This window comes from Bubalus bubalis, chromosome 1, assembly GCF_019923935.1.
Source record: "Bubalus bubalis isolate 160015118507 breed Murrah chromosome 1, NDDB_SH_1, whole genome shotgun sequence".
In the NCBI taxonomy this organism is placed as follows: Eukaryota; Metazoa; Chordata; class Mammalia; order Artiodactyla; family Bovidae; genus Bubalus; species Bubalus bubalis.
Genome location: NC_059157.1, coordinates 111,435,305 through 111,459,373, shown reverse-complemented (window position 1 = coordinate 111,459,373; position 24,069 = coordinate 111,435,305). Strand labels below are relative to the sequence as shown.

Here is a 24,069-nt window from a genome sequence, read left to right as displayed (position 1 = left end):
TGGTTATGTGAGGTAAGAATTTGCTGTACTAAAAAGCTTACCTGACTTACTGCCATTGGCGTGTCATTCGTTAGGGCAGTGGTTCTCAACCAGGAGTGATTTTGCTCCTGGAGGATATTTCCAGAGACATTTTTGGTAGTTAAAGCAGTAGGGGAGCTACTGGTATTATTGAATAGAGGCCAAGGATGTCAGTAAACATCCTCTAACACACAGGACAGTCCCTTATGACAAAGAATTATCCAGTCTAAAATGTCAGTGCTTCCATGAAACTCTGCTTTGGGGGATGCCAGTTTCTCTTGTGTATTTTCATTTTACTTTTGTTCTCATAAGTTTTGACTATTTGTTACCAAAATCCGAAGTGTCACCGATTTTTCACAGAATGAAGTCATGCCCAGCAAGAGGTAAGAGCAATTAGAGGGAATCACTATGTTCGGATGTCTTCCTTCTCAAGATTCCCCATGGTATACTCAAGTGATGTCTAGGACCTAGTGACTGGTAGCACAGGACCTACGGTGGGCCTGACTTTTCCATATGCGTGGTCTCCCTGGGCTACCCTGCGCCTTCTGGCATGACACTGAAGTTGGAGTTAGTGTCTTGTGATCATTTCACATAGCCCAGGGTGGTGCTGGCCCGTACCTGGGCTCTCCCTAATCCAGACCGAGAATACAATTTTCAGAGGAAAAGAAGCTTGAATCTTAAGTCACTATTAAAATGTTCAAAAGCAGTCTGTGATTTTTGTCCTAATTTTCTTCATACATGTAGTATCTCCTCTGGATTCGTCTCATTTTTCAAGACTGTCCTTCCATATGTTGCCAAGATTCTACACAACCTTCTCCTCTGTGACCTCATTTCTGCCTCTTACTGTTCGACCTTCAGTGTCCCTGAGGCTGCTGTCCTTAGCCTAGGCCCCTATTCTGTTAGACTGTTTGAACTCTCTGGGCTTAGAGACAGTGGGGTAACTAAAAGAAGCCCTGGACTTGGCTGTCAAGACAAGTCCAGCTCCAGAAACTTCAGACTGTGCTTTTTACTCTGGGTGCCCTGGGAGGCGTCTCAGTCCCTCTTCCTGTACTGCCTCTGCCCCATATCATTGAAAGCGCTCATAAACTGAAAAGTTCTCCACAAAAGCACAGGCCTATGCTGGTTATGGAATTTCACTGCTCTCTCAACTCCTAAGGTCGTGGGCTCATCTTCTAAATGGCCTCCAGTTACCTATTTACTCCGCAGATGGATTTATTTTAGAAAAAAAAAGTAGGGGGAGGGAGGCTATTAGTTATCAGTATGGCGATATAGCAATTATACAAGCCATGGCTTGGGAAATTCTTCCACCTTATGCAGCTACTCAGGCTTTGAAGGGCATTGCATGTTCGAAAACACCTAGATGAGAACATTTGCAATTTACAGAAGAAAGTCCTCAAAATCACACTCTGTCCAACTTCAGTAACTCTGAATAGGAATCCAAGAACAGTGGCTTCTGAGTCTTTAGTGTAAGATGTGTCTTCCTCGTGGCCTGGCTCTAAAGGTGGTGACCAAGGTCTCTCGGGCCTGTTGATGGGACTGCCGCATGCTGGTCAAAAGAATCGGGTCAGTCTTGTGTTCTACAACATTGAAGGGACAGGATTTCAGGTGCTCAGACATGGAGGCAACTTCATTAAACTCCCAGCTCTTGATTTTGGAGAAGAGGCTGCTGAACTGCCAAATCTGAGGAGAGATAGATGCATGAAAGTAAACCCTGAGTGTGATACCCTCAGGTCAGCTTTATTTAAATAGTTTGAAGAAATGCCTTTCTGTTCTTCCTGGTCTCAGATTCCAGAGTGTGTTTAGTGACTGCAGCATACATGTGTTAGTCCCTTCTCCAGCATCCAGTTCCTAGACCCCCTTCCAACTGATAACCTTCCCACCCAGCCACATGTTGTGTGAAAATGACTCATACCAACTAATACCAATCTGCTTATTGCTATACACCCTCACCCCACCCCACCCCCCAGCAAAATGATTAGTTCTAGAACAGACATATGATTCAAATCAAGACAACCAGTGCTAGTGAGAGTCTACTCCAGAACTTTTGTCTGAGATATCAGGAAGTACATTCTTTTTTCCCCTATGTGCTTAAATTTGGAAGCTATTGTCACTCAGAGCTGCTAACAGCCTTCTTGGACCATGAAGGGAGAACTGTGTCTTAGAGTGGAGTCACTAGTGAGAAAGTAGAGATAAGAATTGATAGTAAAAAGGTCATTTGGGGGGCATTTTTGAGCAGTCAGATCAAACCATACCTGAAGCTATTTGGGCCAATAAATTCCCTTTATAGTTTATTATAAACTTTATTATAAACTTATGTGTAAAGTTTCTTATGTATAAAGAATGCATTTATACATATAAAGAATACCTGTATAAAGAATATTCTTATTTATAAAGAATACATTCAAGTAGTCTTGCCTGGAAAATCCCATGGATGGAGGAACCTGTCAGGCTATGGTCCATGGGGTCACAAAAACTCGGACACGACTAAGCGACTTCACTTTCTTTTCTTTCTATATTTATGTATTTTAATTTGGTTTTATATTGCTTAAAAATTAAAGTATGCTAATTAATAAGAGTCTCACTAGAACAGAATCCTTAGGAGAAATCTAAAAGGCTAGTACTCAAACCCGTGCTGGCCTTTGGCACTTAGGATGGTGCCCAAGTAACGCGTTTTAAAATCTGGCTATGAAGATAGGCATAACCTGATATTCTTCAACTTTATCACTTCATCATCAGTTTCTTGTCATTGTTCTTATATAAAAAAATGTGCCCTAGGATCTTAGAACTATTTCCCTTTTTACTTTAAAAAGCCATTTTAATATGAGTATCCTGTAGCTCCAACTAAACTGTCTTTCTTCCTTTCTACAAGGAAATCAATTTGTCCTGAATGATATTTAAGAGTTGTCAGCAGTGACTGAATTGGGAAAATTGTTAGTCAAAAAATAACAAAATCCCTAGTATGTAAATTAAATTATTTGCATTTGATTTTACAGAGGAAGATATTAGGTAGTTCCAGACTATAGAGTTCCCGAAGGCAGGGTCATAGTCTCATTCATGTTTATTCCTAACACATGGGCAGTTGGCAGTCAGTTATTGAACACATGGATGCAGGCCCGGATTCATAAGGGAGAGTGTGATTATTATTTTTTGAAGAAGACTGCTCAGGGAATAAATAATAGAAAATATGCAAGATGTTTTACACATAATAAAAATAGATGTAAACATCTCCTAACTCCCCAATGCCAGTTTGCATACACCCACATACTGAGAAGAAAGTCAACAGTGAGATTTTGGAATTAATGACCTAAATGGGCATCACACATTTGTGATTCACATTTCTAACACATGTACCATAAGAAAGGGTGCTAAGGGCACCTTGGATATGACAAATTGGGGGTTTCACTTCTATTTGGTACAAGCTAATAGAACTTATAATACAGTTAAGCAAGCCTAGCCTAGCTTTATCGGGAAAAATGGACTAAAGCTTTTCCAAGGGGAAAGATGCTTTGATTTATACAATATTTTAAAAATTAAATAAACATTTGAACCAGGGGAAATCAGTGGATTATTTTAGAACTTCAAAATGAATTCAACAACGGCAAAAATTAGTTGACATGTGGCTGAGGAAAATCTGCTGGCATATTGTATCAATTAGAGTCTAGGCAGAAAACAGATGGCACACTCAGACTGGGTAATCTGAAGAGAATTTTTAAAAGGAATGACACATAAATGTGTGAGCAGTGTATAGGAAAACCAGAAGATTTAGGGCAGTACCTAGGCTAGTGACAATCTTGAGTGTTACTACTCTAGGCCTGAATGGGAAGGAGGAGTTTATTAGAATCCAGAAAGGGTAACTGTGTGGAGAAAACCATCGGATACAGTTATCTTCAGCAGAGAGACAAGGCCAGTGCAAAGTGTTGAGAAGGGGAAAATGCATGCAGAGAGGAAGCCAGAAGAACACCTGCAGCAGCCTCTCCCACCTGCCCATCTCCCATTAGACACACTCCCATTAGACTAGCCCACCTGGAAGCTGGAGGGCAAGGGAGCAGGCTAAGGTAGTCTGCAGAGATCAGCCTCCTGGGGGACAGATCACGATGGAGAATGGATCATGAAAGCAAACAGCAGATATTCTGAACACATACACAGAGATAACATAGACACTTCCATCTGTACTACTATTCTTACGTTTATGGGTCTGTCTCCTGTACTAGGCTGGCTTCCTTGGGCTCACAGACTGTGTCTCATTCCTGGTAACCTAGTACAATCCCAGTGCCTAGTACACTGCTGGTGCGTAGAAGGCTCTTAGTAAATAATTGCTGAATGAATGAAGTGAATAACTAAGTGAATTACTTGCCTTTCTGTGAACTCTCCAGGAGGTGCCTCCATGGGAAGACCTCTTCTTCTTCCACTGCAGGAGGACCATCCCTCTCTCTTGTAACAAAGTGGCACAGATACTCCTCATCAGCACGGACACCTGGGAGAGCTGGGACAGGCTGATGCTGTCTAGGAACCCAGCAATGTACTGCAGGACCTCCAGGGGCAGGCTGGTTAGAGAATTCTGGTTTTTTCCTTCACGACCTGAGAAATGGTTGTTCTTCCTTCCCTCGCTCAGCTCTGAAGCAACCTCCGGCTTGATGGCAAAGGTCTTGAGCTTCTGACTGTAGATCACTTTTGCCTTTTGCCCTGGGGGACGGAAATGGTTTTGAATAAAGGTACATCCCAAGTAGGCCAGGGGGCATCGGTGTTGGAACCAGCCGTTGAGACATGACTGAATGTCTGTGTGAACATTCTTGAAATGGAGGGGAAATTCATCCCTCCTGAAGAATTTGTTGCAGGTGAAAGTAAAGGCAGAGCTCCTCTTGTTGTGTCTCCTGGTCACACACTCACTGTGGAGCTCCACGTGGAGCCCGTTCGCATTGCTGTTCGGGTTGGCAGTGGTTAGGAGGTCGGCCAGCACCGTCCCAGAAGAAAACTGTTCTGGCTCAAAACTGTATGTCTGTGTAGCGAAATCCATGAACAGCCCATCAATGCTCCTGGACTCGGAGATGACGTGACCTTTGAGTTCTCTTTCTAAAGCACACAGGAGGGTGGTCTTGATGAGATCTGACTTGGGCAGGTCCTCCACAGTGATCCCTAAATCTGAAGTATCAACGGCCTTGTGCTCACTTGGCCTACAACTCATGGCATCACCTAGGCGAGCCCGCTTCCCACAGTAGCTCACCGGAACTTTGAAGGTGTAAACAGTCTTCACTTCCTGTGCCTCCAGGTTGCCGTAAACAAAGTCTCTCTCTTTGGGTGTACAAGCAGGCATCTGACCAAAGTGAATAAGCATCCTCCCATTATGCACCAGGTACATATTATAGTCCTTTGCATCCACAGCTGTTTTCAGTCTTTCCAGAACACCATCCTGCCAAGGGGCAAGTCCTGTCTTTTCTATGGCTGCATGAAAGTCCTGCCTTTGGTCTTCCTGTGGTTCTTTTTCTTTGGCAGCTCCCTCCTCTACCATTCTATTGCTGTTGGAAATCTGTTCTTTCTCTGGGCCGTTCCTGCTCTTGCTGTCACTGCTGGCTGATGAGCTTGTTAAAGCTGAGGCCGCATGCTCTTTGCTGAACATATTTTCCCACTTGTCAAACTTGGCCAGGTCCATCCCTTCTTTGGTTTTGGCTAACGCCTCTCGTTCTTCTTGACTTAGTTCTACCACCTCCCCATTCATGGCTGACAGAGAGCAGCCTGTTACCAAACCAGCATCCTCCCCACCCACCGCTCCATCCATTTCCTCCCAGCTGGCTTCACCATTCATAGGAGGTTCCTCTTCTGTGGGTTCTCTAGTTTCTGGGAAAAGTTCTACCATTTTCAGAGACCTAAAAAGGACCTTCTGGTCCTGAAGGGCCAGGGCTGTGTCCAAGCATTCCTCATCGGGGGTCTCTTTCATGATGTTCTCATGAAGCGTTGTTTCAGAGTCCACGTTTGGCCAGCGGTTCCACTCCATGGAGCAGCAGACCACGCTCGCAGGACACACTTGCAGGTGTTTGGCCAGCTTGTGGCGGGACATGAAGAGGGGGCAGCCGTATTCGGAGTTGAGGCATGGAACCTGCTCTAAAGGGCAGAGTAGCTCGTGCTCAGCCTCTTTGCACATGTGGAAGGTAGCCCCGCAGGACAGGTGGCAGTTTATCACCGGGCAAGAGACACTGGGCTCCACGGGCATGTGGCAGTGACGGTTGAAGCATCTCTCACAGTGTCTGTGCTGCCCTGGCGGAGGCCTGCGTGTCCTACCCTAGAGACACCAAAGGCAGGGGGAAAGAGAAAACAAGTGACTGCTGGCAGAGAAGCTCTACATGTCTGTGAGTGTTTAAGTTTTAATTGACTTATTTCCTGTTTATACACACTGATTGTAGGAACCTTGGAAAATACAGAAAGTCATAGAGAACAAAGCTGGAGAAGAAAATGGTAACCCACTCCAGTATTCTTGCCTGGAAAATCCCATGGATAGAAGAGCCTGGTGGGCTACAGTCCATGGGGTCACTAAGAGTTGGACACGACTGAGTGACTGAGCAGGCTCAGAGAGGAAAGCAAAAACATTCATAATACCACAACCAGAAATAACAACTATCAATACTCTTTATTTTCCAGTAGTTTATTTTATCTATGTACTAGATGTGTTGAAAATAGGGGGGAAAAACACACACACACAGGAAAGTGGGCTACAAAGTTGACAATTGCTATTTTTGAGTTGTGGATTATTGAGGATTTATGCACGTTTAATACTCTGAATACAATTTTTCTGCTTTAACTTGCTATTACATTATGTCTAGGCTGTTTTATAAATTTTTTTCTGCAAACTTTATAGCGGCTGTGTAACATTCCAGAACGAGTGTTCTGTCATTCACATGATCAACCACCAGGGGGCATGCTGGGAGGCCCCAAGGTGGGTCTGGTTTTGTTTGCATCTTCGTCCTCAGCACCTGTCACAGGGCCTGGATCATTGTAAGCACTCAATAATATTTGCTGAATAAAGGAAGTGTTAGCCATTTAGATTACAGCTGGATTTTTTTCTTTTTCATATATAAAGTTTTACTAAAAATCTTCGCTCATCAATCTTTCTCAGGTCTCTGCTTTCCCCTAACTCTGTGTCGGTTTATTCTAGGTTCTGCTCTAGTACCTCTGTTTCAGCAAAAAACCAATATATATCATTAGACCAAAAGGACAAATCCACCAGCAGCTTGGGCTACAGGCTAAATGAGACCACACCCGGACCTCTGAAAGGTGAAGTTCCAGTGAGCACCTGGTACTTACCATAGCTTCCAAATTCCTTCTGGCTTTGTATAAAAACTCTAGGGGAAAATATAAAAGTACAAACATGAATGATCCATGAAAAAGTTATTTTATCTACTTTATCAGGGGCCAAAATGACTTCAAGTACTCTTCCATCACCCTGGAGGTAAGCATAATGTCCCCACCTTTTACAGTCAAATATGCTCTTCTTAGGTACACTTTTTCTTTCTCTTTCTTTCAATACACACACATTTTTTTGCCAAGCCGCTTGAAGATAAGTTGCTGATATTATTACACTTTATCTTACTGGCATATATATGCTTACTTATCTGTAAGTACTTCAGCATGTATTTCCTAAGAATAAGACATTTTCTTTTGTGACTACAGCAACATTATCTCACCTAAGAAAACTAAAAACAATTTTCTAATATCATGTAACATGCTGTCTATATTCAAATTTTCCCAGTTATCCCCAAAATGTCTTCTGTACTTTAAAAAACAATTTTCAGTTTTTGAGCCAGAATCCCGGTAAGGTCAACTTATTACATTTGTTTAAGTCTTTTTAGCCTCCTTTAATCTGGAAAATCCTCCTTAACTTTTCTTTTTTAGAAAAGACAGCCTTAAATCTCAAGGAAATTGTATGCTAGTTTATTCATGTATTCATTCTTCCATCCATTTATTCAACAAGCATTTTTTGGTTACCTACTATATACACCAGTAAGTGAGCTTAAGGGTTACCTAGACTGCTTGTTGGAGAAGGAAATGGCAACCAACTCCAGTATTCTTGCCTAGAGAATCCTGTGGACAGAGGAGCCTGGTGGGTCGCTGTCCATAGAGTCGCATAGAGTTGGACACAACTGAAGCGACTTAGCATGCATGCATGCGTTGGAGAAGGAAATGGCAACCCACTCCAGTATTCTTGCCTGGAGAATACCAGGGACCGGGGAGTCTGATGGGCTGCTGTCTATGGGGTCACACAGAGTCGGACACGACTGAAGCGACTTAGCAGCAGCAGCAGCAGCAGACTGCTTGTTAAAGTGGCTTTAAACACTATTGTTCATTATGATCAGCTGTAATGCTTCTTACATATATAGATTTGCACTGTTTGGCTATTCAAGTTAATCAAAATGAACTAGAATTAACAATTTAGTTCCTCAAGTCATACTACATTTCAAGTGTTCAGTAGCCCCATATGGTTAGTAGCTACTCTATTGGACAACACAGAATAGAATATTTTCATCTTCATAGAAAGTTCTATTGGACAACACTGCTATGGATGCTGGCTGTACCCCTGAACTGAGTGAACTGAGTGTTCTGAAACTTACATTCCTAACACATTCCCTATCTGACTCGTGTATTGCAAGTGTGAAAGAGAGATCATGCCAGAATGCTTTATAATAGCCTGAATCAGGAGGCAGGTAAGAAGCTGCTAGCCAAAACATTAATAGGTTCAGGGCCAAGTAGAAGATAAATCAGCCAGAGAGAGAGAGTGCTGAGCAGAGTGGAAGGACTGTGACGGTTGGACTGAGAGGGAGCAGAATAGGTTCAGACAAAGATCTTTTGGATGCAAGAGTCCAGCCACTACTTTCAACATACAATTTAACATTCAGGTGGGCTCCCGCCATATTCCAGATCACTCCTGGGAGGAAAAAATTCCCATTGTGGACTTGTGGGAATTTGTAAATATTAGGTTCAAGCATCTGGAATTTTGGTATTCAATAAGGAACCATTTGGAATTCCCTGGTGGTTCAGTGGTTAAGACTTTGTACTTCCAGTGTAGGGGGCATGGGTTTGATCCCTGGTTGGGGAACTAAGTTCCCACAGGCTGCATGTATGGCAAATAATAATAATAGTAAATTAATTAAAAACAACCTATCTAGGAACTTTTTTAAAAGGATAATTGGGGGTATTAATCAGTAGTAGTGGAAGGATGGAGTGGAAGGACCTGGAGTTAGAAACTACCATATGGAGAACATGCTGGAGGCTGAGACGGTGAGACAGATGATAGCAGAAGATGAGCCAGACAGGAGACATTACAATGTTACAAATAACATTTTTCTTTCTGACTTGAGATGGGAGAAGAAGAAAATCCAAAGATGATGCCAAGAAAGTGAATCAAGAAGAGAGAATTTTGGGTGTAATTCTGAGAAAAATGGAGGTCTAAGGAGGAAACTGTTTGGGGAGGAAAGATGGGCCCAGCGAGTATAACACAAGTTGCTTTAGGTCATGACAGATCATGTGGGTGGGAAGATGAGGGAGTAGAATAGAGGCAGACTTGCGAATTATCCACTTAAAAGTGAGAGGAAGCCATAACTGGAGAAGTGAGCACACAGAATAGAAATCTGAGCCATGAAGTACAAGGCTAAGTGTGACCACTTTGGGGATAAGAAGAAGTAGAGCCAGAGAAGGAATGCCAGAGAGCTTAGAGAGTCGGGACTATGTTGCCAGATCTAACGGAAAGGGTGAGTGACGGCCTCCGATGCTACCGTGAGGTTAGGAGCAGTGATGACAGGGCCGCTGCTCATGGCAGGTCCCCGAAGAGCTCTTGCCAGAGCATGTGCATTTCAGCTGTGAGGTGGGACTCTTGGCCATTCACAATCTGGTGTTTGTTTGGAGTGGAGGAGAAAGCTATAAAGCACACATTTCAGTGTTGGCAGGGCCTATGCCCTGCCTGGGAGAATGAGACCATCTGTTTTCTATTCATGACAGACGTTCATCAAGAATGGACTCTGGATGACTCATGGTCCCCTGTTGGGTTTTAGGTGGGACAGAAGATTGGAGTAAGGCTATGTGAAAAAAGCTAACAGTACCAGGAATGTCCAACTTCAAGTTTGCCAGCCAGATTCTGTGACAAAGTTGAGCCCATTTCCCAGCAAGGGCAACGCAGCCCTGGCTAGTTCTGTGCACTCCCTGTGTGTAGTGGGAACTCTGCCCTTATCGGGCACGTGTCTAGCTGGAGGGACAACAGTAATAAACTCTAAGCTCAATCATTTCTTTTCTTTTAAATTGAGGTATAGTTGATTTATAATGTTGTGTTAGTTTCAGGTGTACAGCAAAGTGATACATACATCTATATCTATTTTTTCATTATTTTGCTTTCTTGGTTATTACAAAATATTAAGTATAATTCCCTGTGCTATACAGTAGGTCTTTGTTGCCAATGATTTATTATCCTTTAGCATTATAAAAGGTTCTTAGGAACAGTGGTTTTGAGGCTAGGAACATTTGTAGTGGAGCCTTATTGCTCTCCATCTCTGTGAAGTTATTTGAAACTATCCCTTTAAGACAAGAGAAAAGCAATGCATGGAGGCAACAAAGATGCTTTTGCTGTTGTTGTTGCTTTATGTTGCTATTTAAAGATCTTCTGCCAGGCTCTGGAGCTACCCCAGATGAGTGACTTTGAGAGAGGACATGTGCTCAGCAGAAAGACACTGAGTGGAGACCACTCATTGGAGATGTTTGGCAGTGGAGGAAAGGAGAAAGATAAATATAGCCTAAGGGCATAAAATATCACATCTAAACCTTTTGTTGTATAGCTGGGGGAAGTTCAGTTAAGTTCAGTTCAGTTCAGTCGCTCAGTCGTGTCCGATTCTTTGCGACCCCATGAATCGCAGCACACCAGGCCTCCCTGTCCATCACCATCTCCCAGAGTTCACTCAAACTCAAGTCCATCGAGTCAGTGATGCCATCCAGCCATCTCATCCTCTGTCGTCCCCTTCTCCTCCTGCCCCCAATCCCTCCCAGCATCAGAGTCTTTGCCAATGAGTCAACTCTTCGCATGAGGTGGCCAAAGTACTGGAGTTTCAGCTTCAGCATCATTCCTTCCAAAGAACACCCAGGGCTGATCTCCTCTAGAATGGACTGGTTGGATCTCCTTGCAGTCTAAAGGACTCTCAAGAGTCTTCTCCAACACCACAGTTCAAAAGCATCAATTCTTCAGCGCTCAGCTTTCTTTATAGTCCAACTCTCACATCCATACATGACCACTGGAAAAACCATAGCCTTGACTAGACGGACCTTTGTTGGCAAAGTAATGTCTCTGCTTTTGAATATGCTATCTAGGTTGGTCATAACTTTTCTTCCAAGGAGTAAGCGTCTTTTAATTTCATGGCTGGGGGAAAACATTCCAAAAATACTCCTACTATGATAAAGGACAATTCAAAATTGTTGATATTCTAATTATTGCTGGAGAAATAGGGTGACCAAACATGCTAGTTTGCCTTAGACACTCTCTGAGTGAGCACTGAAAGTCCTAGGTCCCAGGAAACCTCTTAGTCCCAGGTAAATTTTGACAACTGATTGATTACCTTAGGTTGGAGCCAACTGGTGTTGCCTCAACTTAACCAAGTTAGATTTATCATAGGTTGTCTCATGATATGAGATGCCCTGTTCTCCCAATTTCTATTTCAGTGCAGTGACTGGATCTTTATCCTCCATGGGTTTTTCTGACTTGCCCAGATTGAGTGCTCTCTCTGCATTTTGGATGTCATACAGGAAGAGAAATAAGATATCAATGCTTAACATGTGCATTTATATAACATCTCTTTTAGTCCTCACAATAATCTTGTGAGGTGGGTATTAGCATCTCATGTTTACTGATAAGGACAATGAGGCACAAAGAAGCTTAAGTCTGTCTGACTTCAAACTCTACTCTCCAGTACATCACACTGTGTCCATTGGAGATCCATATAGACCTCTGTGGTCCATCTCCATGATCAGGGGAGAATGTGAGCCCATGGCTATACTCTGTTAGGAAATAGCCTCTTTTCCTTCAGATGAGGCACAGAAAGGTGTCTACATGTATTATCTTTCCAAATTGTAGAGGACCTGGATGCTTCACATTAGGAAACACCTTCATCCCAATGATGATTTTTTTGGGGGGTCTTCCTCTAGAGCCATCCCATACTGTGCCCTTTTGAACAGAAACAAGATGACCATCCAGGTCCTATGCCTTCACAGTTCAGGGAATACAAATGTGACAAGGAAATTTTTTAGGGTTAAAAATGTTCACTTCCATATGGAGTCTGAGATTTAAAATGAAACATCTACCAAATCAAAGCATATAGAACTTCTTCACTGTGAAAAACCTGATGAAATTCTGTTTATGAAACAGAGTATGGTTACTTGGGTGACATTTTCCCCTTCAGTTTCCATTTAAATTCTTGCTTCCTGTCAGAAAAGGTAATTCCCTCCTCTTAAAAATGAACTTCAATCAAGTTTGGCCAAAATACTCTCCCCAAAAATATGTTTTAAAGTTCCCCTGTCTAGAGGACACAATGCTACATAATTTATACTTAAATAGTTGAGAGATCTACACAGAACTAGATTTTACTAATTGTACTGGATGGAGTTTTAATAGAGTGTGGGTAGATAGGGGCTTCCCACGTAGCTTAGTTGGTAAAGAATCTGCCTGTAATGTGGGAGACTTGGGTTCGATTCCTGGGTCAGGAAGATCCCTTGGAGTAGGAAATGGCAACCCACTGCAGTATTCTTGCCTGGAGAATAGTAGATAGAAGGACCAAGTGCAGTACATGAGTTCAAGGGATGAATACTTCTTTAAAGAAATAGAGGAGAATTTAGAACCTGACAAAGGAGCAGAAACTATTTGATGCAAGTTTGGTGCTCTGTGGATCACTCAGAAAGGAGTAAATTAATAAGCAAAGGCAAATCAGCTAGAATAATAGTCCTTAAAAATATGGTTCCTAGACCAACAGAATCAGAATCGCCCAGGAACTGGTTAGAAAAGTACTGTATTGGGGCCCAACAGATCAGAACTACTGAATCAGACCTACCAGCTGATTGTACTGTAAGCTCAAGTTTGAGAGCTAGAAGAGCCTGATATTGTGCTCCAGTCACAAAGAAACTAGTGCCCAGTTACGTGGGAAGGCCTGGGAGAAAGATCTGAAAAGGCAGTTGGCAAATCTATCCATTTCTTTCCATCTCCACCACAACTGCCCAGGTCCAAGCACCATCAACTCTCATCCGGTCTGGAGCAATAGAATTATATCAGTCTTACTCCTCCCATTTTGTGCCCCATAATCTATATTTATCAGCAAAAAGAGTGATTTTAACAACTTTTAACATTAGATCACTACTTCCCTGCTTAAAATCTTCAGAGGATCCCATCCTATTACAAGGAATAAGGTCCAATGTCCTTATCTTGGCCCACGTGGTCCTCCCTGAGTGTCCCTTGCTCGCCTCTTTTACCTCACCTCTCTCCCCTGAGCACTTAGTTCCAGCACTTTTTGCTCATTCTTCTGTAGGAACTTTGTACTTGTTCTTTCTCCCAAGAGAATTTACCCCCTGTGCCTTAATTGCTTATGGGTTTCTTCTCCCCATTTAGATTTTACCTTACCTACTACTTCCACAGAGGTCTTACCTGATACAATCTGAAGTAAATTAAAGAGGGGACTCCCTGGTGGTCTGGTGGACTCTGCTTTTTCACTGCCGAGGGCACAGGTTCAATCCCTGGTCAGACTAAGATCACGCAAGCTGTGCAGCACAACCAAAAATTAAAAATAATAAAAATAAATTAATGAACACATGTTCTGCTGGGTAATTTTTTGACAGGTTACTGAGTCTCCGTAAAGCTAATTTATTCATCCATAAAATGGGCCTCATAATAACCCACAGGACTGTGTGAGGATCAAACGAGATAGAGTAGCAAACGTATCTAGTATACAGGAGTCACTAAACTGTCTTTTCTCTACCAAGCTCACTCTCATGGTCACCACCCCTGTCCAGACCTTATTTCTGCCCATGGCATCACGCCCACAGCCCTTGGCTGGCCTTTCCATTTTCAGTTCTCTCTCATTCCACTGGATCTTACATAGCCCGCCAGTTTAACCATTCTCAAACCCCTATTAAAAAAATAAAATAAAATCTTTCCTCACTCCTTTTTGAATGTGAATCTCCCTCATTTCCCACACTTCTGGCCTCTTCTATTCGCCAAAAAGTGCTTCCCAGGTGGCGCTAGTGGTAAGAATGTGCCTGCTAGTGCAGGAGATGGAGGTTGTAAGAGATGGCAGTTCGATCCCTGGGTCAGGAAGATCCCCTGGAGGAGGGCATGGCAACCCACTCCAGTATTCTTGCCTAGAGAATCCCCATGGACAGAGGAGCCTGGTGGGCTACAGTCCATGGGGTCTCAAAGAGACGGACACGACTGAGCGACTAAGCACAGCACCGCACGGCACATATGCTAATTTGTTTTTTTATTGTTCTGTTTTGTTTTAAAGGGAGAAAAAGAAACATTTTCAACTTTATTACGTAAATGTTACGTTTCTGAATAGAAAAGACTCAGTGGACTCCAGTTCTGCCAGATACTCTGAATGCTGCCAGGATTGTTTGTACGACTTCACAGCACTTGTTCTTCACCCTTGCAGTCATAGAATCAGAAATCTGGATCAGGCAGATAACCAGAAATCCTCTGCTCTGGAGTTTTGCAAACGTCAGTGTGCATAGGAATCACCTGAGCAGTCCTTTGAAAATGCAGTTTCTGATCTTGTAGAACAAAGGGTTATGAAAAGGGTCTAGTTTAACCTCTTCATTTTCTACAAGAGAAACTGAAGCCCAGAGAAGGAATGTCTCATTGCCCATGCCCCCCAGAGTCTCTGACTAGAATCACATGCTTTTATTTTTTTCTACTTCACCTTGATGTTTATTAAGAAATTCTGTGGAAACCACAGTACCACACAGAGCTACCTGTGTGACAACGGCCAAGGGCTTGTGAGCAGCTTAGATGATACCAAGGGCAAAGCAGGACAGAGCCTGGAAGAATGAGGAAGAGGTGGTAACCAAGGGTCACTGGCCAGAAGGTCATGAGAAGGCATACAGCAGGTATATTTAAGTCACTGACTCAAACAAAAGAGAATGGGATTAACAGATAATAGTTTTCACATTCTTCACTATAAAGTTAGTAGACAATCAGGGTTGGTGTCAGGGAGATATTTTTAGGCAAGGGGCCCTCCCAGCACCCCTCACATGATGTCAGCGACTAACTATTTTGCCTCCTCATGTGGCTAGCCCTGGCAATAATTATTTATTCCCGAGCTTTAACTTTAGTGGAAGTGACAAGGTCAAGAGTTTAAGAACAGAGATTAACTGTTAACCTATTAACCAGCCAATTAATTTGTTACCTTAATTATACATTGTTAATCTGTTTCCCTGCTGTGGAGATATTTAATTGTAGGGAAAGAAAATGTATAAAGTTAAATATTCAAATAATTCCTTTGCCTCTTGAGATTTTAACACAACCAGTTGGCCGAGGAAAATTCCCACATGTGGTCCCATAATCCTGGGCTTTCAGGCTATGATTTCAGCCCATTCACTATACCCTAAACACCACCCTCCCCCAAATCACCATCTACAGTTCTCTACCTACATTAGAAATCTACCTTTAAACTTTCTAGTTATTTAATTAGCTAGTTAATTCTCATAACTGGTGCTTGTATTACTAGTGTCAGTATTTTAAATTACTGTTTTGTATTGTCCAAGAAAATGCAAACTTGCCGGATTATTTAGGAGTAGCTCTGAGTCAACTGGTCTGGTTGGTTACTGCTAAGCTAACACACCAGCTTGCTAGGACAGTATTCAGTATATACCTTGAAAACTTTGGTGCTCCAGAAACCTTGACAAAATTAAATGAAGTGAGGCAATTATACACCGTGCATTTGATTGTACCTAGCAAACAGGCATAATTATAACCCAGACACTTATAGCAAAGTTATGGGATGCATCTGGAGGTTACAGAGGCTGGCAGGAAGGAACCAGGAATTAGGGTGTCTGGTGGTAGGTCTCCTTTTCTTGGCATTGGTGGCATTAGCCAGTACACTGCAAAGTTCAGAGTGTACAGAATCATTTTTGCTGCACAGGCCACTTCCCAGGATGTCCTTGGCTGAACTTTTAACTCTTATCACACTAAAGCGAGGTCCAGAGGAAAACAGGAAAATAAACACTGCACCCTTCTCCCTGCCAATTTGTTTGTACATGCAACACTATGAAGTTATTCCCAAAGCTGGAAATAACCTGTCTACACTTTAAAGTGTTTGATACTTTAAGTATCATTAATCATTTTACTTTTGTCCCTCAGGATGTGCAAGTTTCAAGTTTGTGACAATTTTTGTTTTACCTGCCTGTATAAGTTTTTCAACTTGTGAAATACTTTCACTTCTATTCCACAAATATATTTGGATTCAAGAGAGCTGGAAGGAATGAGTCATGTTTAGGAAATACTGTTAAATGAAAACAGGTTTTAAACTCTACAGGCAGAATTTTAAAAATATATGCAGTAAATACAATTGTGCTAAATTAACCAGTTGTGTCACAGGTGATGAAATTGAAAGTACACGAGAATGACTTGCAATTAACACTGCAAATGTTGGTTGGGGAAAGATCACACATTTGGACTTCAGAAAACAGAAATTCTGGGTTCTGAGCCTTTCATCTGTTCCTTTCTCCCCCTCCCCTATCTTGAACCCTCATCAATACTGTGTAACCTTAGAGACACCACATAACTACTATGGTTGATTGCAGAAGAAAGAACCCAAGCTGTTAGAAAGCAGGTAATCTCCTGCTCTAAGATTTTAGATTCAAAGCAGCAGTTCACATATGAAATGAAAGCAGAGTTTCATTCTCTGAGCCAACCTTTTCTCCCTCATATGTAACTAATTTGTTTTAACAACCCTCTTGCTCAGAGCGAAAAGGTGATGGGCAGCTCAGCCTCTGCGTCCACGTTCACCACTCTAAATTCCCCCTTGATGACCCTGCCCGCATCTAGAAAGCTTACCTTACGGCACGGGCTGAGTCAGCATGTGCTGCACCTGCGTCCCTGGGTTGTGAGCAGGCAGACTGCCGGAGGTGGCTGGGCGTGCATCAGCTGCTGCAGAGGACCGAATTCTGTCGTGGAGGTAGGGAAAGGAGAAAAAACTTCAACAGAAATAGTTCAAGTGCTTCGAAGTTAAAAATAAAACTATATCACAAGGGTCAATGTGACCAGGCTCAGCTTACAGTTTTTTTTCTTTCTCCTGTATTTATCAACGCTCTATCTCTGCTGGAGAGGCAGTCACAGGGGAAGCTGGAAGGCAAATGGGGTTTTATATCAGTGGGTTTTCTTTCCCCTGAGGAAGGAGGAAAATCCTTTTAAGAAGGATAATTTTCAAGGCCAGAGCAGCCTCTCCGAGTCCTGTGCATACGGTTGGCAGATCCAGCTGTGCTCCCTGTGGCTGGACAGCTCAGGACAGGCTGCTGCTCTAATTATAACCGTGCTTTGCACCTAAACCTGTCACTGGCTGAGGCAGCAGCTTGTGAAAGTGACATGTGGTCCTCTGTTTCTCCTATTTCTCGTCATGACAAGGAAGTGGCTGTCCTCTCCCAGCCCTCTTCCTTCCCCAGTGGTTGGGAAAGGAAGAGTTTGTAATTCAGAAATCAGGCATCGTTTAAGTCGTGTGAGAAAACTAGAGGTGGTAGGAGGCTTAGCTATTACTTAGTCCAACTCTCTCTTTTTTACAGTTGAGGGGGCAGAGATTTAGAGACAGTAAATTTTGCCTAGATCTTCTAGCACTACGTTGAACAAAAGGGTTGAGTGGTCATCTTGTAACTTGTTTTTTAGATATGTTCATTTGTGTTGTATTCTACATATAAGTGATATGATATGGAATTTGCCTTTCTCTTTCTGACTGATTTCACTTAGTATGATAATCTCTAGGTCCATCCTTGTTGCTGCAAATGGCAATATTTCATTCTTTTATGGCTGAGTAATATTTCATTGTGTATAAAGATATAGATAGATAGTGCTGCTATGAATATTGGAGTGCGTGTATCTTTTCTAATTAGTACTTTTGTTTTTTCTAAATGGGGGCCCTACAGTGGAGTTGGTAGTTCTATTTTTAGTTTTTAAGGGACCTCCATTTTGTTTTCCATAGTGACTGCACCGATTTACATTCCCACAAACAGTGTTCAAGGGTTCTCTTTTCTCCATATTCTCTCCAACAAGTTATTTGTAAATTTTTTGATGATGGTCATTCTGACACATGTGATATCTCATTGTGATTCTGATTTGCACTTTTCTAATAGTTAGCTATATTTAACATCTTTTCATGTGCCTGTTAGCTGTATGTCTTCTTTGGAGAAATGTCTACTCAGGTCTTCTGAACATTTTTTTATTGGGTTGTTATTTTGATACTGAGTTGTTTAAGCTGTTGTATATTTTAGATATTAACACCTTGTTGGTCACATCATTTGCAAATTTTTTCCCATTCCATAGATTGTCATTTTGTTTTGTGGTTTATTTTTCTGTGCAAAATTTTTAGGTCACAACTGCTAATTTTTGCTTTTTTTCCCCTTTTGCCTTAGGAGATCAAAGATAATATTGCTATGATTTATGTCAAAGGATGTTTTGCCTATGTTTACTTCTAGGAGTCTTATGGTTTCAAATCTTTCATTTAGATCTTTAAGGCATTTTGAGTCTATTTGTATATATGGTGTGAGGGAATGTTTTAATCTCATTGTTCACATATAGCTGTGTAGTTTTGGTATCAGGCTAATACTGGTCTCACAGAATGAGTTAGGAAGTGTTCTGTTTTCTGGAAGAATTTATAAAAAGGAATGTTAATTCTTTAAACATTTAGTAGAACTTAGCAATGATACCACCTGGGCGTGGACTTTTCTTTGTGGAAAGTTTTTGATTACTAACTTAATCTATTTGCTAGTTAAAGCTCTATTCCCACCATTTCTATTTCTTATTGAGTCAAATTTGGTATTTTGATCTTCCTAGGAATTTGCCCACTTTATCAAGTTATCTAATTTGTTATACAAATTTTAAAAGTTATATAATTGTTCATCAGTTTAGTTCAGTTCAGTCGCTCAGTCGTGTCTGACTCTTTGCGACCCCATGAATCGCAGCACGCCAGGCCTCCCTGTCCATCACCAACTCCCGGAGTTCACTCAGACTCACGTCCATTGAGTCAGTGATGCCATCCAGCCATCTCATCCTCTGTCATCCCCTTCTCCTCCTGCCCCGAATCCCTCCCAGCATCAGAGTCTTTTCCAATGAGTCAACTCTTCACATGAGGTGGCCAAAGTACTGGAGTTTCAGCTTTAGCATCATTCCTTCCAAACATTCATTTGTAAGGGGCTTCCCAGGTGGTACTAATGGTAAAGAATCTGCCTGCCAATGAAGGAAACATAAAAGACATGGGTTTGATCCCTGAGTCTGAAAGATCCCCAGAGGAGGAAATGGCAACCCACTCCAGTATTCTTGCCTGGAGAATCCCATGGACAAAGGAGCCTGGTGAGCTACAGTTTATAGGGGCACAAAAAGTCAGGCAAAACTGAAGTGACTTAGCATGCACACACATTCCTTTATAATGTTTTTTATTTCTGGAAGGTTGGTAGTTACGTCCCACCTTTCATTTCAGATTCTAGTAATTTGATTCTTCTTTCTCCCTGGCCCCTTTCCTCTCCTCCACTCCACTTCCCCTCCTCCTCCCCTTCTTCTCAATCTAGCTAGCTTTGGTTTCATTGATTTGCTCTATTGCTTTTATAGTCTCTATTTCATTTATTTCCACTCTAGCCTTTATTTCCTTCCTTATGCTTGCTTTGGATTGACTCTGCTCTTCTTTTGCTAGTTTCTTAAGGTAAAAAGTTATTGATTTGAAAGCAAAACTATGGAGATAAGTTTTAGTAGTTGCCAGAGGTTAGGGGAGAGGGAGTGACAAATAGGTGAAACACAGAGGATTTTTAGGGCATTGTAGTATCCTATAAGATACTGTAATGGTGGATGCATAACAATTACATATTTGTCAAAATCCATATAAATGTACAACATCAAGAGTGAACCCTAATGTAAACTATGGACTTTAGAGGATAAAGATGTATTGGGGTAGATTCATCAATTATAACAGATGGACCACTCTGGTGTAGGTTGCTGACAGTGGTGGGAGGTTGTGTGTATCTGGGAGCAGGACTATATGGGAAGTCTCTGTACCTTCTCCTCATTTTTGCTGTGAAATTAAAACTGCTCTAAAAAATAAGACCATTAAAAACCAAAAGTAATTAAAAAAAATTTTTTTTAAACCTCACAAATTAAGGGCCCATGTCTCTCCCCTAGATCTGCAGTCTTGCTCTGCAAGATCCCTGTGATGGCCCAGAATGTGATGGGTATCAGGACATTCAAACCTTCTACTCTCACTATCTCTATTAGTTTCCCCCAGTATATGCTGATCCAGTTATTGTTATTATATGCTACCAAATTATTCACGTTATAATTTCTCCCATGTTTAATTACTTAGAAATTTTCTTTTACTTTCTAAATGGAGGGAGAGGCTAGAATTTCTAAGGAAATTACCTTTTGATCAAAGAATGCTATTTGCATGTTATTAATTCATTTGAATTTGTTAAGATTTGATTTATGGTCTAATATTAGTCATTATGTGCTTGAAAAGAATGTGTATTCTCTACCAGTTGAATAAAAAAATCTACATACTTTCATTAAACCGAGCTTATTAACTGTATAGTTAAAATCTCTACACATACGAAATTTTTATCCATTTATTCGATGGATAAAATCATTTATTATGATTATGCATTTCAGTTTCCCCAAGAATTTTTATTAATTTTTAATAAAATTGATATATTTGAGGAATATGACAAATGTACAAATTCATTTGTGTACAAATGACACATTTGAAAAGACCCTGATGCTGGGAAAGATTGAAGGTGGGAAAAGAAGGGGACAACAAAGGGTGAGATGGTTGGATGGCATCACTGACTCAATGGACATGAGTTTGAGTCAACTCTGGGAGTTGGTCATGGACAGGGAGGCCTGACGTGCAGCAGTACATGCAGTCTTAAAGAGTCGGACATGACTAAGCGACTGAACTGACTGATACACATTCAGAATTATTATATTTTTCAGATTAATTGTTCCTTTTATTCTTTAATATACTTTTACTTCCAACAAAATGTTTTGCCTTAAAGTTTAATTTAACATACATAGCTATGCTAGCCTCCCTACTATTAAAAAAGGTTGATTTTGAGATCTTATTCTTTATAGGCTTTTATAGCTGTAGATTTCTTTCTAAGCACCTATTATAAGCATCATCCCATAAGTTTTGGATATTGTGGTTCTGTTTTCATTCATCTTTGCATGTGTCCTAATTTTCCATCTGATTTCTTCTTTATCCATTTGTTATTTAGGAGTGCCTTTTAATATCCATATGTTTGCAAATTTCCTGAATTTCTTCTATTATTGATTTCTAATTTCATCCCATTGTGTTTGGAGAACATGCTTTATATGATTTTAGCCCTGTTAAATTGTTTATTTTATGGCTTCAAATGCCTTTTATTCAAAACATCTTCAGTGTCCATTATTCAAGTTATTAAGTTTTCAGTACAAAGTTCTTAATTTTCTTAGTTAATTCCTAGACACTTTATATTTTTCATTGAGAGGTTCTTATTTTGTTATGTGTTTCTTTATTATTGGTTTGAGAATTGCTATAAATTTTTTATGCTAACCATGTAGCTAGAAAACTTGCTTAGCTGTCATTTGAAATGTGAGTTTATAAACCTGCTGCCATTGAAAGTGGATGACCCTTAGAGGCTGTTGACCTTTTAAAAAGTCAAAGGTAGTTTTGGGAAGAGGGAATTTTGAAGTCTCATTGGCCATCTATGGGTCTGGAAAGGCCTCTCCAGCAAGAGTCACAGGGCTGATTGTATAGTACTGAGCTATATTGGGGGGAAACTCCCTAGTTTTTACAATATTTCCATGGAAATCAGAGTAACACTGGGCTAAATATTTGGGTTAAAAACAGACAAATGAAAGAGCATGCAGGAAGATCCTTTTTCTATACTGTCTGATATTTATTAGTACTTGGATCAGAGAAACCCAAAGTGCACTGTAATGCAGGGGTTCTGGAATTCCAGGCTGTCCTGCGGACTATAGACTGCAAAGCTCCAGCTTGTCACACTGAAGGAGGTCTGCCCAGGAAATAAACCTACAGCTGGATCAGCAAAGACTATAAGAGAAGAACCCTATTCTAACTGGGCCTTGTTGGTGAGAGATACTGATACAGAGAATAGAAGGAAGAGTTGGTGATGTCATCTTCATCAGGAACACTGTACAGTTCCATGATTTGAGTGATGTCAAATGCATCAGAGTATAAAGCAGGAACTGAGGCCACTAGCCTCTCCAATTGAGGATCTTGCGTTTGGACATCACTTGTAGGAATCTCCATGATCATAGAGTCCCCTGCCCAGGGGAAAGGGTCTAAGGGCTGAGGTGAGAGGGAGTTATAGGAATCTGAAACTGCAAGGAGAAAAGAATGAGGGCTGGATGATACTGTGGGCACATCCTTGGCTGGAAGGACCTGGCTTGGTGGCTTTAGTGATTGCTGCTCTTGCTCCCGCTGCTGCTTCTTCATTTTGAACCGCCGGTTCCTGAACCAAATCTGGAGTGGGGGAAGAGAGGAAATTATGGAAAATATCAATAACCTCAGATATGCAGATAACACCACCCTTATGGCAGAAAGTGAAGAAGAACTAAAGAGACTCTTGATGAAAGTGAAAGAGGACAGTGAAAAATTTGGCTTAAAGCTCAACATTCAGAAAACTAAGATCATGGCATCTGGTCCCATCACTTCATGGCAAATAGATGGGGAAACAGTGGGAACAGTGGCTGAATTTATTTTTTTGGGCTCCAAAATCACTGCAGATTGTGATTGCAGCCATGAAATTAAAAGACGCTTGCTCCTTGGAAGAAAAGTTATGAACAACCTAGACAGCATAGTAAAAAGCAGAGACATTACTTTGCCAATAAAGGTCCATCTAGTCAAGGCTATGGTTTTTCCAGTAGTCATGTATGGATGTGAAATTTGGACTATAAAGAATGCTGAGGGCCGAAGAATTGATGCTTTTGAACTGTGGTGTTAAGCTGAAACTCCAATACTTTGGCCACCTGATGTGAAGAGCTGACTAATTGGAAAAGACCCTGATGCTGGGAAGGATTGAAGGCAGGAGTAGAAGGGGATGACAGAGGATGAGATGGTTGGATGGTATCACCAACTCAACAGACATGGGTTTGGGTAGACTCCAAGAGTTGGTGATGGACAGGGAGGCCTGGCTGCAGACCATGGGGTCACAAAGAGTTGGACACGACTGAGTGATTGAACTGAACTGAACAGTGAGCAATATTGTAAAAAAAAAATTTGGGGGCTCAGCAGACTCAAAGGTTGGAGTTGTTGTCTGTTGGCAGCGTTGTAAATAAGTGATTGCAGGGTTTTGCTAGAGAAGACCCTAAATGAGAGTCTGTCTGGATGACAGCATTTCTCTAATGTGAATTCTGTCGTGCCTCTGGAGTTCCAATTCCAGTGATACTATGCATGATCTCTGTAACCTAGTCACTTTACTCCCAAACCTCAGTTTTCCTCATCTTTTAAACTAGATAATAATAAAGCCAACATGTATTAATACAGCTTCCCAGCTCAGTACTAGCACACAGTAGGGACTCAATAAATGAAGTGTTACTGTTTTATGGAGGGAATTTCCAGGCTGAATAGTAGAATGTTATTTGAAAGAGGGTTCAAAGCACATCTCCGATGATCAGACAGACCTTTACTGTTGACTCCGGTAGATTGAGTTTTAAAGCAAGTTCTCTCTGGAGGTTTTTATCTGGAAACATGTTGCAGCTAAACAGAGCCTCCAACTCCTTGTACTGTATGCGGGTGAACGAGGTGCGTTCATGACTCTTCTTCCATTTTGCTGTGGAGCAAGAGATAGAGAGGAGGT

General features: G+C 41.5%; 2 protein-coding genes across 2 annotated transcripts in view; both read right to left on the bottom strand.

Annotated features, from left to right (window-relative positions):
• Positions 1–141: 141 nt before the first annotated feature.
• On the bottom strand, positions 142–17,539 carry FBXO40 (F-box protein 40). Its single transcript, XM_025284814.3, has 6 exons — positions 17,296–17,539; positions 17,075–17,184; positions 13,670–13,782; positions 7,312–7,349; positions 4,373–6,292; positions 142–1,698 (listed from the first exon to the last, which is right to left on the bottom strand). Exons 4-6 carry the CDS (start codon positions 7,312–7,314, stop codon positions 1,480–1,482), a joined length of 2,142 nt encoding a protein of 713 aa, XP_025140599.3. The 5' UTR covers positions 7,315–7,349; positions 13,670–13,782; positions 17,075–17,184; positions 17,296–17,539; the 3' UTR covers positions 142–1,479.
• A 4,583-nt stretch (positions 17,540–22,122) lies between these two features.
• Positions 22,123–24,069, bottom strand: part of ARGFX (arginine-fifty homeobox) — a 12,690-nt gene continuing 10,743 nt past the window's right edge. Inside the window, 3 exon segments of the mRNA XM_025266926.3 lie at positions 22,123–22,319; positions 22,322–22,733; positions 23,894–24,042. Of these exon segments, the coding sequence (XP_025122711.3) occupies positions 22,162–22,319; positions 22,322–22,733; positions 23,894–24,042 (719 nt within the window). The 3' untranslated portion in view covers positions 22,123–22,161.